The sequence below is a fragment of the Euleptes europaea genome, chromosome 15 (assembly GCF_029931775.1).
Source record: "Euleptes europaea isolate rEulEur1 chromosome 15, rEulEur1.hap1, whole genome shotgun sequence".
Taxonomy (NCBI): domain Eukaryota; kingdom Metazoa; phylum Chordata; class Lepidosauria; order Squamata; family Sphaerodactylidae; genus Euleptes; species Euleptes europaea.
The window spans coordinates 8,886,763-8,899,090 of NC_079326.1; the positions used below are offsets into that span (position 1 = coordinate 8,886,763).

The window sequence follows — 12,328 nt, forward strand, 5'->3', positions numbered from 1 at the left end:
GCAGAATTTACACAGCTCAGAAGGCTGAGTGACATTTTCTAGAAAGAAATGACAGAGTTTGTGCTGGCAGAAGAATTTTATTGGGAAACAGTGAGACTGCATTGTTGAGTCAGAAGCAAGGGTGTACAGAACATTGGTATGAAATATATTCCCATCTCCCCAAGGGACAGCAAGGAAGCTACTAGAATTTTTAAAGGTATAAAATCAATAGAATTTGCAGTGTTACTGCTGTTTTCCCACTCAGTGTTAGACTGGTTCATCATTACCGTCTGCACACAACAGCATGTTCTAAACCCTGCTACAATACATGTGGATGGGCTTCAGCATTATAACTGATTTCCTACAGTTCTCATCACATAGAGTGCCCCAATGAATACCACCTTTGCGATTTAACTGTGCCTCATAGCAGGAGTCATACCACCACCCTCCACCATGGTTATCTGCACAATTCTGTTTAGTTGATCTGTCAAAATCCTTATCTTTACATGAAAACCTCATGTTGTCATGCATACTCTTGGTCTGTGAGGAGGTGAGAGGATCCCCTGCATTACCTTCAAATGTCCCTAGCTCCAGCCTATAACCATCATCTTCGCCTCTTAAGACAAAGCTGTCATATTCTGCATACTTATGATTACCATTGGCATCCACTAAATTAATTCTGACTTTGTACCATTTCTGTCGGGTAATAAGGCTGATGTACTCATTGCCTAGCCAGTGATCGTCCTCCAAGTTGCCAAACCCATATTTGTAGGTTGTCCAGGTCTCTGACCAAGTGATTTCAGTGTTGAAGCTGTTCTGCTGGATCAGTGTCCACCCATTGCATCCATCCATGTAGCACTGGACCACAAGTTTGCGGGTGTTGTCAGGGCGTATAATGTAAAGACCACTCTTTGTGTGGCCTGTTTGAAACATTTCATCACAGTCTCTCATGTAAGGGATAGCTAGGGAACAAAAGAGTAATCAGTTGCATCTAGTGCAGTATATTTACACATTTAAAAAATGGTGCCTAGTTAGCAGGTCAAAATATGATGATGCATACCAATTTTAACTTAAACCATTTATATAATAATTTGGGTGAAGGAACAAAAATAAACTACTATGAATGTTAATAATATCATTTCCAATCAAAATAGCATACAGTCTTTGAACCAGTTTTTCTTCACAGTAACAGTGGTAATTTCTTATTCCTGTTTTCCAGGGTAAGAAGTCCAAGGAGATATAGTATACTATGACTGCACTATGTAAAATCAGGTTGGCAACAAGTCTAATATGCTCCCCCAAGTGCCAAATAACATGCTATCCTCTAGCCTCATGTTACATCAGTTTGATGGCTTCTGTTCCAAAGAATTCTCAGGAGGGGGCAGTTTGCAAGTGGGAAAAATGGCAGAGAGATGCTAACTGCACTTTTTTGAAGATGCATGGATGCCATTGGATTATTGGTACATGGGGGTAGTGTACAACCTGTATTTTAGTTCTAAATTATAGAAACTCCAGTAAAAAGGTACATTTAATCTCATATATATATACCACAATGTAGAAGGGAGGTTTTTTTGTTTTTATTTGTTCAAGCTTTCTTTTGATTTTTTCCTATTCCTGCTTTCCAGATACATTGTAATAGACGTGAATAAATTTAACTAAAACTCCACACATTGTTTAAAGCATTCTTAATCAAATTGTTTTTGTGGTGTTCTTTGGTTTTATTACTGGTTGTATTGTCTGAGTTGGTATTTTACTTTTTTATATCTGCTTTTTTAAAGATTTTCTTTTCTATCCAAAATTACAAAACTATTCTATACAAATGTAAATAAAACTCAAAAATATAATTTTATATCTGATCTAAGCTACCTTGGGAGATAAAGCAGAGACAATATAAAAGGTTTAAATAAAGAAATCCTGTCTGCTTCCTTTGATGAATTTTGGAGTCAATCATGACCCATGAATTTGACTGGGCACTAATGTCTGTGCCTAGTATATCCCAGTGATTCACCAGAAGTAGCAGTTTTAGAAGCAAGCCTAAATGCAAAATCATAGCTGCAAAGGTCAATTGATTATGCAATTATTTATTATTTGCACACATTTTATATGCTGTAATGTTTATTATTTATTTGGAAATTTTCTATGCCTCATCTCCAGGAAATCTACCCAAGACAGCTCACAAAACAAAACAAAACATCATAAAGGTTACTGAAGCCCAGCATTCAATAACACAGCCAAAACATAAAATAAGGAGTAGCGTAAAATGATGGTTAAACATTTCTCAGGCTAAAAACAGACTATAAAACAAAACCCAAAAATTAAGTTAGCCTTTTAATTAGTTAGTCTGGGTAAACACAAACATTTTGGCCTGGCACTTGAAAGTGGTATAGGCGCTAGGTGGGCCTGAAGGGGAAGGCATTCCACAAGTGAGTACCACCATTGAAAAACCCTAGTCTTTCATCATCACACACCTTATCTCTTAAGGTGGGACGCTCCTGTTCAACAAAACTCCAACTAACATGTGAAGTGAGAAAGGAGCTGAAGTACAAGGACTAAGACCAGAAATAAAGGATGAGGAGAAAATGTGAAGAATAATCACCAGGGAAAGGGGAGAACTAAAAATGAGGGGGAAATGGAGGGGCTGGGAATTTTCTAGAAAAATAACTCAATGAAAGATATGGGTTTGGCAAGAGAAGAATTTTGAGAAACAGTGAAAAAAGAATCCACCTGATAAAGATGGTGTGACACTCTATGTACATTAGTCATTTGTATGAATTTACAAATATATGTAATGTAAAACATAATTACTCAGTAGTTACTGTGGAAGCTTACTGAATAAAAAAATACAAGAGCTACAGTCAATACAATATATGTATAGAAATAGTAGCGAGCATAACGTTTACAGAGGAAAGTTCTTGAGTATGGGCCTGCTGGCTCCTGCCAACTTGTGTTCTTATCATCTGTCACATTGACTCTCCAATGGGCACAGTAATTCTATTCTCTCACTCCTTCACATTTCTCCTTGCTATGCTTTATAAATCCCCTTCTCTGTCTATTAACTCATCCAGCTGAAGCTCTGTAACCTGCTCAACGTAGGCTTTTATTTTACTAGGTTGGTCTACATGTTTTAAATATTGCACTATAACGCCGTCAGAATATCACACTTCACATCCCTACCTATATTTCCTGCATTTTCAGGAATTCCATGGCAAGGCAAATTGAATCTTGGTTGATTTGTTCCCTGTTAACTTTCTACACCATACTTCTGTGGTTCAAACTTTTTTTCTTCCCTTTACTAACAGATGAGATCTTCACCACCACTCTGGAAGTTGAAATAACACAGCCATATCGGAAGTTGATCTTCTCATGAGGCTCTTAAGGAAACAAGGATCCTGCCTGAGAGAACTTTCCACAGTCCTAATTGTTGCCTATATTATTGACTTCTAGTGACCTTTAGTAGACTCCCTAATTTGTAGAATCAGATTTTTGAGTAGTAAAAAAGTGGTAGACCAGGAACAGGCAGAAGGTTGCTTGGGAGTGACTAGTCATTCTTCAAGCAATTAAAAGTAGCTCTCAACTCCTCCTCCAGCATTGCTGTAATCACTTTCTCAAATTTCCCTTTAAAGCTGCTTCAGAAGCTTCTCCACTTACAATTTGGGAGGCAGGGTGCTTTGGGTAAACTACAGGGGAAGGTTTCTCCATCTGAACACTGCAGACCTGGACTGAAATGCTGTAATTTGAGTAAAAGTTGCCATTTTGTGACTGGCTCTGCCCAATGAGGCACCATTTTGTGACTGGCTCTATTCACCAAACCACCATTTTGTGACTGTTAACTCCAAAGGCTCCTGGGAAAATTAGGCAGCTCATAGAAACATATAGTCTGCCTTCCCCTGTGGTAGACTACTGCTGTCTCAGTTATACTCTTCAGTGACGGTAGCTAGGATCGGTAAAATAATGTTCAGCATTAATTCTGTGGTAGGCAAAAGTGCTTTCCAAGTCACAAAAGATTGAATTAGTTACTCTGGACTATATTTTTGAATATACCTATTTGGAAAATTCATATGCCCACTTTTTTTATCCAGTGAACAAAAATGTATATTTCTTTGGGATACACCATCAAATCAAATAAAGCTAACTTCAAATAAAACTAACTTCCAAGGAGTTAGTCTTTTCCAGATATCACTCCCAAAATCAGAGCAATCAGACCTATACAGATAATCTAGCTCTATAATATAGTAGTCATAACCTGGCAGTAATGGATTTATGAATACAAATCATACACTCAGATGGTCTGATACTGAGGAACTAATGTGTTTCCTTAAAGATCTTCCATAGAAGGTAGGCAGTGGCCTTTTAATACAAAGGCCTTTTATGCATGGGTTGGATCTCCCTGGTTGGACCTGGGTTCAGTGCATATTAATGTAACCTGATTTGGTGGAAGCTGTATGCATTGGCTTGAATGATCAGGGATGAAACTGTGTGCTAATCGAGCCATGAATACAGAAAAGCAATCTCCCAAGCTCAAATCAAGTCCCACCCCTTTAAATGCTGCTCTGTAATTGGTAGGCTTGCCAGGCCCCGTAGCTCCACCGGTGGGAGCTTTCCAGGGCCGTGGCTGCGGGGTGCTCACGGACACTCTAGCGATCTCGGCCAAAACTCTATGGTTTCCATAGAGTTTTATCCGAGATTGCCAGAGCGTCCGCGTCACTTTCGGGTTTACCAGAAAGTGACGCATGTGCACGCAGTGCCTGCCAACCATCAGTTGGCCAGCGGGCAGCCCGGTGGATCGGCTGGATTTTACCCGCCACCACCGGGCACTTGGCAACCCTAGTAATTGGCTTACTTTACAGGGCTCACTGTGAGAAAAGATTTCCTTCCCCCCCAAACACAACTGCTGCATAAAAAAGCATTTTAAGAACAAAAACCAGCAATCTGAAATGTGGGGAATCCAAGCCTCGTTTTTAAAAAGCCTTTCTTTTGCTCAGAAAGAGCTCCAAGATAGCAGGAAGCACTTGAATCCCTGCCTCTTTACACACTGCTTTGTGATTGGCTGTGAGAGAAGCCAATCTTCTGTGCTTCCCCCTGTTTAGTCATCTGCACACTGCTTTGAGCCGGGCTGAGCTCAGGGGAGAGGGAAAAGTCAGATTAACAGAGGAAAGGGAAGACCCTGGTTGGTTTTGTGTCGAAACAGTGTCGAGCTACCAAGGAATGGGATATCATGCATACTGAAAAGTTATATCCTGGCTGAAACGGAATAAAGGAGGTTACAGCGACCATTCATAAATGACCGATGTATTTGATCTTATCAGATCTCAGAAGCTCAGCAGGGTCGAAAATAGAAAGTATTTGGATGAGAGACCTCCAAGGAATACCAAGGTTGTGACATGGAGCCAGGCAATGGCAAACCACCTCTGACCTTGAAAACCCCACCAGGGGTTGCCATAGGTCAGATGTGACTTAGCTGCAAAAAAACAAAATTGAATCTTATCATTTCCTTTTTTTCTCACAAGTTTAATGGTAAATGAAAATCTGGAAGAAGTAAATTAAGCTGCCATACACTGAGTCAGAAAATTGGTCCAACTAGCTGTGTATTCTCTACTGATTGGTAGCAGATCTCCACGATTTCATGCGCAGAGCACGCCTTTCCCAGCAGTTATCGCTGATAATTTACCTGGAGTTACCAAGGATTTAATCTCAGTCCTTGAAGAGTATATGCTCTACTAGCAAGCCGTTTATTTATGTATATATCTGAAATATTTCCAGGCAAGCCTTTCGCCCAACACAGTTGGGTTCCAAGGTAATAACATAAAAACAATTGGAAGCTACAGCATGACTTCAGGGGCTAAGTCTAGATTGTTTAACTCAGATTATTTACCTGAGGGACACATTTTAATCAGCCTTTTTATCACACAACCCTGATGTTTACATTCTCTCAAAGTATGCTTTTGGTAATTTTATTACAGTTCTACATTAATCTGTGCTTTGAGTTTTCCATTTTTACATGGCTTATATTCATCCTCCTAGCTTTTCACAGACACTGTACAGATAACCAAACTTCCCTAAATGAGATTTCTCACCCTGGGATAGTTTGATCATCAATATCATTCTGCCAAGAGTTCCAGAAAATTTTATCACATATGTTTTAATATGGTAATGATATGTGCTAAATGCTCATTTGAAACCATTCTTAAGAAGGTGGGTAGAATTTACTCTTTGACTGCTGTTTTCCCATGTCTTCTATCTGTTCACGGAAAGGGAAGGCAGCATGGTATATAGCCTGATCTTGTCCAATCTCAGAAGCTCAGCAGGGTCAGTACTTGGTTAGGAGACCACCAAGGAAGACTCTGTCGAAGAAGGCAATGGCAAACCACCTTGCCTTCCCACTTGCCTTGAAAGCCCCTTGCTAAGGTCACCTTAAGTCAGTTGTGACTTCACAGTACTTTACACATACCTTATCTGTTCCCAAGAGGTCATGCTCTTAAGAAATTGATTTTTTCCAAAGCTAGATTTAGTCAGCCACACCAAGAGCCATCACTGGGCCCTTGTCAAAATTCCCTCTACCTCTGGTCCCATACCATGCAGACCTAACAGAAAATAAATCACAAGACTTCTCTTGTTCTAAAGATCTCTCAGAAGTCATCCCCCACCCCCAGCTGAGTTTGGTAAGTAAAGCCTTTCAAATACACTCATATTTGCATCTTAATATGTCATCCAGATTTTCAGAAACAAAAGCTGGTGAACTGTCTTCCTCTACATTTAGGGATATGAACATTGCTAATAAATCTGTGCCTATGATTCTGTACTTTAAAAACCATCAGCTCTTGCAAAGATGGAACTCTGGTTCTGTCATATTTTAAGTAAATTATTCACATTAGCACAATTTTCATAATTTCGCTCTAAGTGCATATTATAGTACAGGAGTAGTGGTTGGTTATATTCACACAATTCAACCATTTTTCAAGGGAAGATTGAGAAAGCTTTGAAATACATGCTGTGTTAGAGATTGAGAGCAGAACAGTGCAATCTTAATCAGAGTTACTCCCTTCTAAATCCATTGTGGACATAGATGGATGTAACTCTGCTTAGGATTGCATTGCTTGGGAGGTAGTTTAGGAATGCATCAAGATCTACAGGGGAAATGCTGAGAATTTTTCTTAAGAGAATGCACCCATTAACAAACCTGGGTGATGGTTCAAGATGATGATCTAGCATCAATCAAGGCTCATAAATACCTTTTCTCCCTAAGTAAACTAAAAATATACAGAGAGATATTTTAAAACCTGGATGTGGGAAGAATTATTCTTTAGAAAGATTTTCATAAGAACTCCTTTTTTGATCATCTTATAAAAACATTACTGCACAATTCTCTGCAAATACCAACAGTCAGTAGTTGTAGGAGTCTTTATATAGTTAGGCTGCTGAAAATTGAGCATGCAATTTAAAATTTATAATTCCTCATTACTTTTTTAGAATGATTTCCATCTTAACATTACCATGAATGGGTGGATATTCATCTGATATTTATGAGGGAGTATAAATCCCCCCCCCAAAAAACACCTGAAAATATTTTACATGTTTCAATAGACATTCTGTTCTAGAAGGTGTTTTTTTCTTTAGAAAATGTATATTTGAGTAATGTCCAGCAACTCATCATGAAACAAAATGGAAAAAACAAAATGGAACTGAGAAACACATTTTTTAAAATGGTCAAACTTTGCTTTAGGGTATGGATGATACCCATCAGAAGGGTAATCCACTGGAGCATGGACCCTCCTGTTCCCTGCATAATTTGGAAGGGAGAAATAAATGTCTCCAGTACAGATAGTGTGTGTGTGTGTGTTAAGTGCCGTCAAGTCGCTTCCGACTCATGGCAACCCTATGAATGAAAGTCCTCCAAAATGTCCTATCTTTGATACAGATATTACTGGATAACAATTTTCTTTCTTATGTTAATAAGTCAATATCTCAAATAAACTGAAAAACAAAGACTATTTTTACCTGTTCTTGCGACAGCAGTAAAACGGTTCAGAATTTCAGATGTATCATTGACAAGATCTATGTTAACAACATCTGCGAGATGTTCCCTCCACACGACATCCGTTGCTTCCTCTGAACTTGTCACATGGGATGCAAAAAGAAGAGCAACTGTAACAAGCAGGACATTTGAGGGATGCATTATACAGGCACAGATCTGAAAGAGGCCACACACATATGCATTAGTATCTGCAGGTGATTCATACACCATGGGTATAAGTAGCTGCTTAATACACTTACAGTACTTTTTAGAGCTAAATTCAAATGGAGAAAATGACTTGGCAGGTTCCTGATTTTTATTTTATATGATGATGTTAAGATCCTGGTTGACTAAACTTGTTATTGGTTAACGTCAGGATGCTGTATTTGCCAATGCTGAAAATAAGCACTGAAACAGCTGCAAGACTCATCTGTGTTGTTTACTTTCCTGCCCATCACGTAGTGCCATGTGTAAGGTGCAGATTACTTTTACCTAAAGTCAATATGCAGGGAAGGTAACATTCCTCTGCAGTGGCATCTATAAGAGAAAACACTGTATAAGGATTAAACGTTAATGTGTTTGGTGTGCGTTACAGTGGCACATTGGGGAAGATGGAAAGTAACAAGACAACCATGTGACATTTCAAAGAAATGTTAAATTATTGACAAACATGACCACCATACTCCCAAGGATGGGAGAGGTAACTGCTATGCACAGACTGCAACAAGAGGCATTGGTTGCAGTGTTATAAAAATGTTACATTCTTTTGCTCTAATCTCTCTATGCAACGATAGTCAACAAGGACACAGTGGATCATCTGGCTCAATCCTCTGTCCTATGTAAGGATGTCTTGTAGGGTGAGCCTCTATTTATCTGTCCCAATGAGGTGTAAATAATGAGTTGGATCATATGAAGTATGCACATAGAAGAATCATGGGCATGAATCTTTTCCACATTTCTCTAACATAAGTTCTTTTTGACGCATGAAAAGCAAATGCCAGAGACAGGGAATCTCTGTGGACAACCTGTTCAGCTGCAGTGTGATATTGTATTGTTCATTGGATGTCCCATGCTGTTGATTGTACTTGATTTACCCTATGTAATCTGCCTTGAACCTTAGCAAGAAAGGTGGATTATAAGTAACCTAAATAAATAAATAGGGGAATCAGGTGAAATCACCCCACCTCTTGCACCAGACTGCCATTGGTGGAAGAACCAGAAGAAGCGATTTTACTTGATTCCTCCTCCTTGCAGTCTTTCCATCCTAAATGATTTTTTTTTCATTTATGCAGTTCCCTTCAGTGCCTCACCATCAGCTTTTCATGGGTTAAAAGGGTGCTACATGTTGGAAGTGAAGGACTTTGAGCTGTCTCTTAACCTCAGACTCCAGAGGGGGACAAGACTAGTGAGTCAGAGAGATAGAGGGGACAAGACACTGGGGCATCCTTTCTCTACTGCTCTGACCTATCCCTTTGATATGTAGATTGCTACTCTTCGGGAAACTTCCTTCCTTCCTGTTTCTTCCCCACCTCCTCACACACACTGGCCTTCTTCTCCATCTTGCCACCATGAGGGAAGGGCGCATGTCCTGGATCTCCCTCCATCCTAGTTAGTTAGAATAGATAGGCAGCTATACTTTATCCTATCCAGAAATGGATTTCCTACAATAAATGAAGTATATTAGTTAAATAGACAAAAGGCTCCTAGCAATTTTGTTCCTGGCACACACAGAGGTTTGGATGGGCTTCTCTGCACAAAACAGCCTTTGTGCACTCTGCTAATTTAACAGGGATTTGGGCATAACAAAGCCCTCACAATCCAACACTACAGAGGGTGTGTGTGCAAGGAACCATCTGCTTCATCAGGCACCTTGTGCTTGTGCTTCATAGTTTCTAACCAGTGTTTCCAGTCCAGGGGTTTTTATTGCAAATCAAAAGGGTAAGAAAATGTATGTGTTTATGAAAATTTCAAGAGGGGGACTGCTGGAAAAAAAAATGCTCGTCTGAAACATAGACCCAGATTTGTAAGGGCTGCTTCTGCAAGGCACACCTGAGAAGATTACATGGAAGCTAGAACTACTTGTGCATTTGATAAGTCAACAAGCACCCCCAAGATAAATGCTAGCCATCTCAGCTTTCATTCCAGGCACAGAATGCTCACTGACATTTAAATTCAAATTCTTCTTCCACTTGTGAGCCTCCAGAGGTGAAACATGCCCAAGACAGTGGAAGAAAGAAAGACTTTCAAAGAAGCTATGTAAAAAGGTAGACATGGTGTGTTAGTGTTGCAATGTAAAATTCTTAGTTCTTATTCCCCAACAGAAACAAAGTCTAAACAGCAGGGAGATAAAAGGACATGGCAGAACTTCCCATATTTTAAAAGAAACCCATTGGTTAGCCTGGATATAATGAAAAGAAGAGCCCTTATGCGATCAGGCCAAGAGTTCATTTAATCCACCTCTGTTTTACAGTGACCATCCTATTATTTCCAGGAAGTCCATAAATAGGGAATGGACAACAGCCCTACTCCCAGCTACTAATATTCAAGCTAAGGTAAGCTGCCTTGGAATTTAAAGGTTTCGTTTAGCTATGATGGCTACTAGATCTTCAAGCCATCTAAGCCAATGGCTGTCATGCGTCTATTCATACCACATGCCACAATTTAGTTGTACATTGCATGGAGAAGAGCTTTCTTTTGTCATTCATTCATTAATGTGCAAATAGTCCTTATTCCATCCCACTTTCCTGTTGGGCAGCTCATACAAATATATTTCTAGTATTTGATAAGTGTGGCTTGATTAAACTAGACTGTATCATTGACAAGGGGCTGGGGCTTCTTTGCAATGTAATGCCATTGTTTGTTCTCTGACAAACAGCCATGAGGAGTTCACACTGAAAGGATATATTTGGCTATGCTCATGTGGAGGGACAGATTACAAGCCTGGCATAGTTTCTTTTTGCAATTGTGAATGTGCTTCATTTGTTGACTTGGCAAAGCTCTTACGTTTGTCTGCTTCCATGTTAAATGACTAAATAAACAAGAAAGCAGTAAAAATTCCCACCATCAAAATGTAATAGCCTGTAAAATCAACACATAAGATCACGACTAGCAGGTTGTTCTGTTTACATGATGGTGTGATGGTAGCCCTCCCATCATAAATCCTCTGGGAGCCAGAAGCTCAGCTATCTTAATCCTTTCCATTACTACTGGGCATCATAGCAAGGAAATTGCCTACAGGAAGCTTTTCATACTTGGTTCAAGAGACTAATTGCCAAATTACTTGCTTAGTGAAATCATGCAGTGCAGTTTTTGTTTAAATGTACTAGTGTGAATCCTTCCTTATTTTAAAAATGAGCATGTAGGGAATAATCTAAATGGTGTCTTTTGCATGCAAGTACAGCTTTGGTGCACACAAACTGACAACTGAATTTTCCAGGTTTCTGGTTTACACATACTGAAGCTTTATGCACATGCAAAATATGTACAGCAGGACCTATGGTTGCCAACCTCAAGATAGGGCCTGAAGTTCTCCTGGAATTACAACTGATCTCCAGATTAGAGAGATCAGTTCCTTTGGAGAAAATGGCAGCTTTGGAGGGCGGACATTATCACAAACCCACTGTACTCCTCCCCCTCCCCAGGCCATGCTTTCCTCAGGCTGAACCCTGAAATCTCCAGAAATTTCCCAAGCCAGAGTTGGCAACCCTTTAATGCCCAGATATAAGGGCTGGTTTAGAACACTATGTATTCATACGCGCACACATGGAAGCTTTGGGAACGTTGGCATCCACAACTATAAGAGGCCAACAGATTACATTGCTTGCCTGGTACGGCCTTTCACCAGTAGAGAAAACAGTGTCTTTGAATTACCTTCATCTTTAGGAATGTGGTTTCTAGTTACTAAGATCACAAGACCTAGCACTTGCTTAGAGACGCCTCCGGGCAATATCTACAGGCTATGCTAATTAATGTGGAGTAGACACCTAACGTCTAGTGGTGCTTTTGTGTATCAATCTGCTTGTCAGCAGCTATGGGCCTGCCCCATCCGAATGCATAAATGATACTGAGCTTCCTTTGTTCTCTGGTGAGTAACTCTGCATCTTATTTGTGGGTTATTTCACCCCAGGTCTGTGTTTAGCTAAATAAAGGACTGTTGCTTTTAACCTCCTCCTTGTTGTCTTTATTGGACTCTATAAGACAACCAGGCACTTCAACCCTAACAGTGCCCCTGGGGTTGCCACTTACCTGTTTTCATCAGGAGACCTCCCATGGATGCTCCCTGTTCACAGCCTTTGCTCAAAGGAGTGGGGGGGGGGGAACTGGGGGGGTTACCATGGA

General features: G+C 39.9%; 1 protein-coding gene across 1 annotated transcript; it reads right to left on the reverse strand.

Moving 5' to 3' along the window:
- Nucleotides 1-288: 288 nt before the first annotated feature.
- On the reverse strand, nt 289-8,152 carry LOC130487646 (fibrinogen-like protein 1-like protein). Its single transcript, XM_056861147.1, has 2 exons — nt 7,975-8,152; nt 289-941 (listed from the first exon to the last, which is right to left on the reverse strand). Exons 1-2 carry the CDS (start codon nt 8,150-8,152, stop codon nt 289-291), a joined length of 831 nt encoding a protein of 276 aa, XP_056717125.1.
- Nucleotides 8,153-12,328: the final 4,176 nt, after the last annotated feature.

Bases quoted from the DNA above. Each gene is read 5' to 3' on its own strand.
- LOC130487646 (XM_056861147.1), bottom strand. From the start codon at position 8,152: ATGCATCCCTCAAATGTCCTGCTTGTTACAGTTGCTCTTCTTTTTGCA. The intron at 942-7,974 runs GTAAAAATAGTC...TTTGTTCCCTAG, and splicing joins TACTGCTGTCGCAAGAACAG to CTATCCCTTACATGAGAGAC.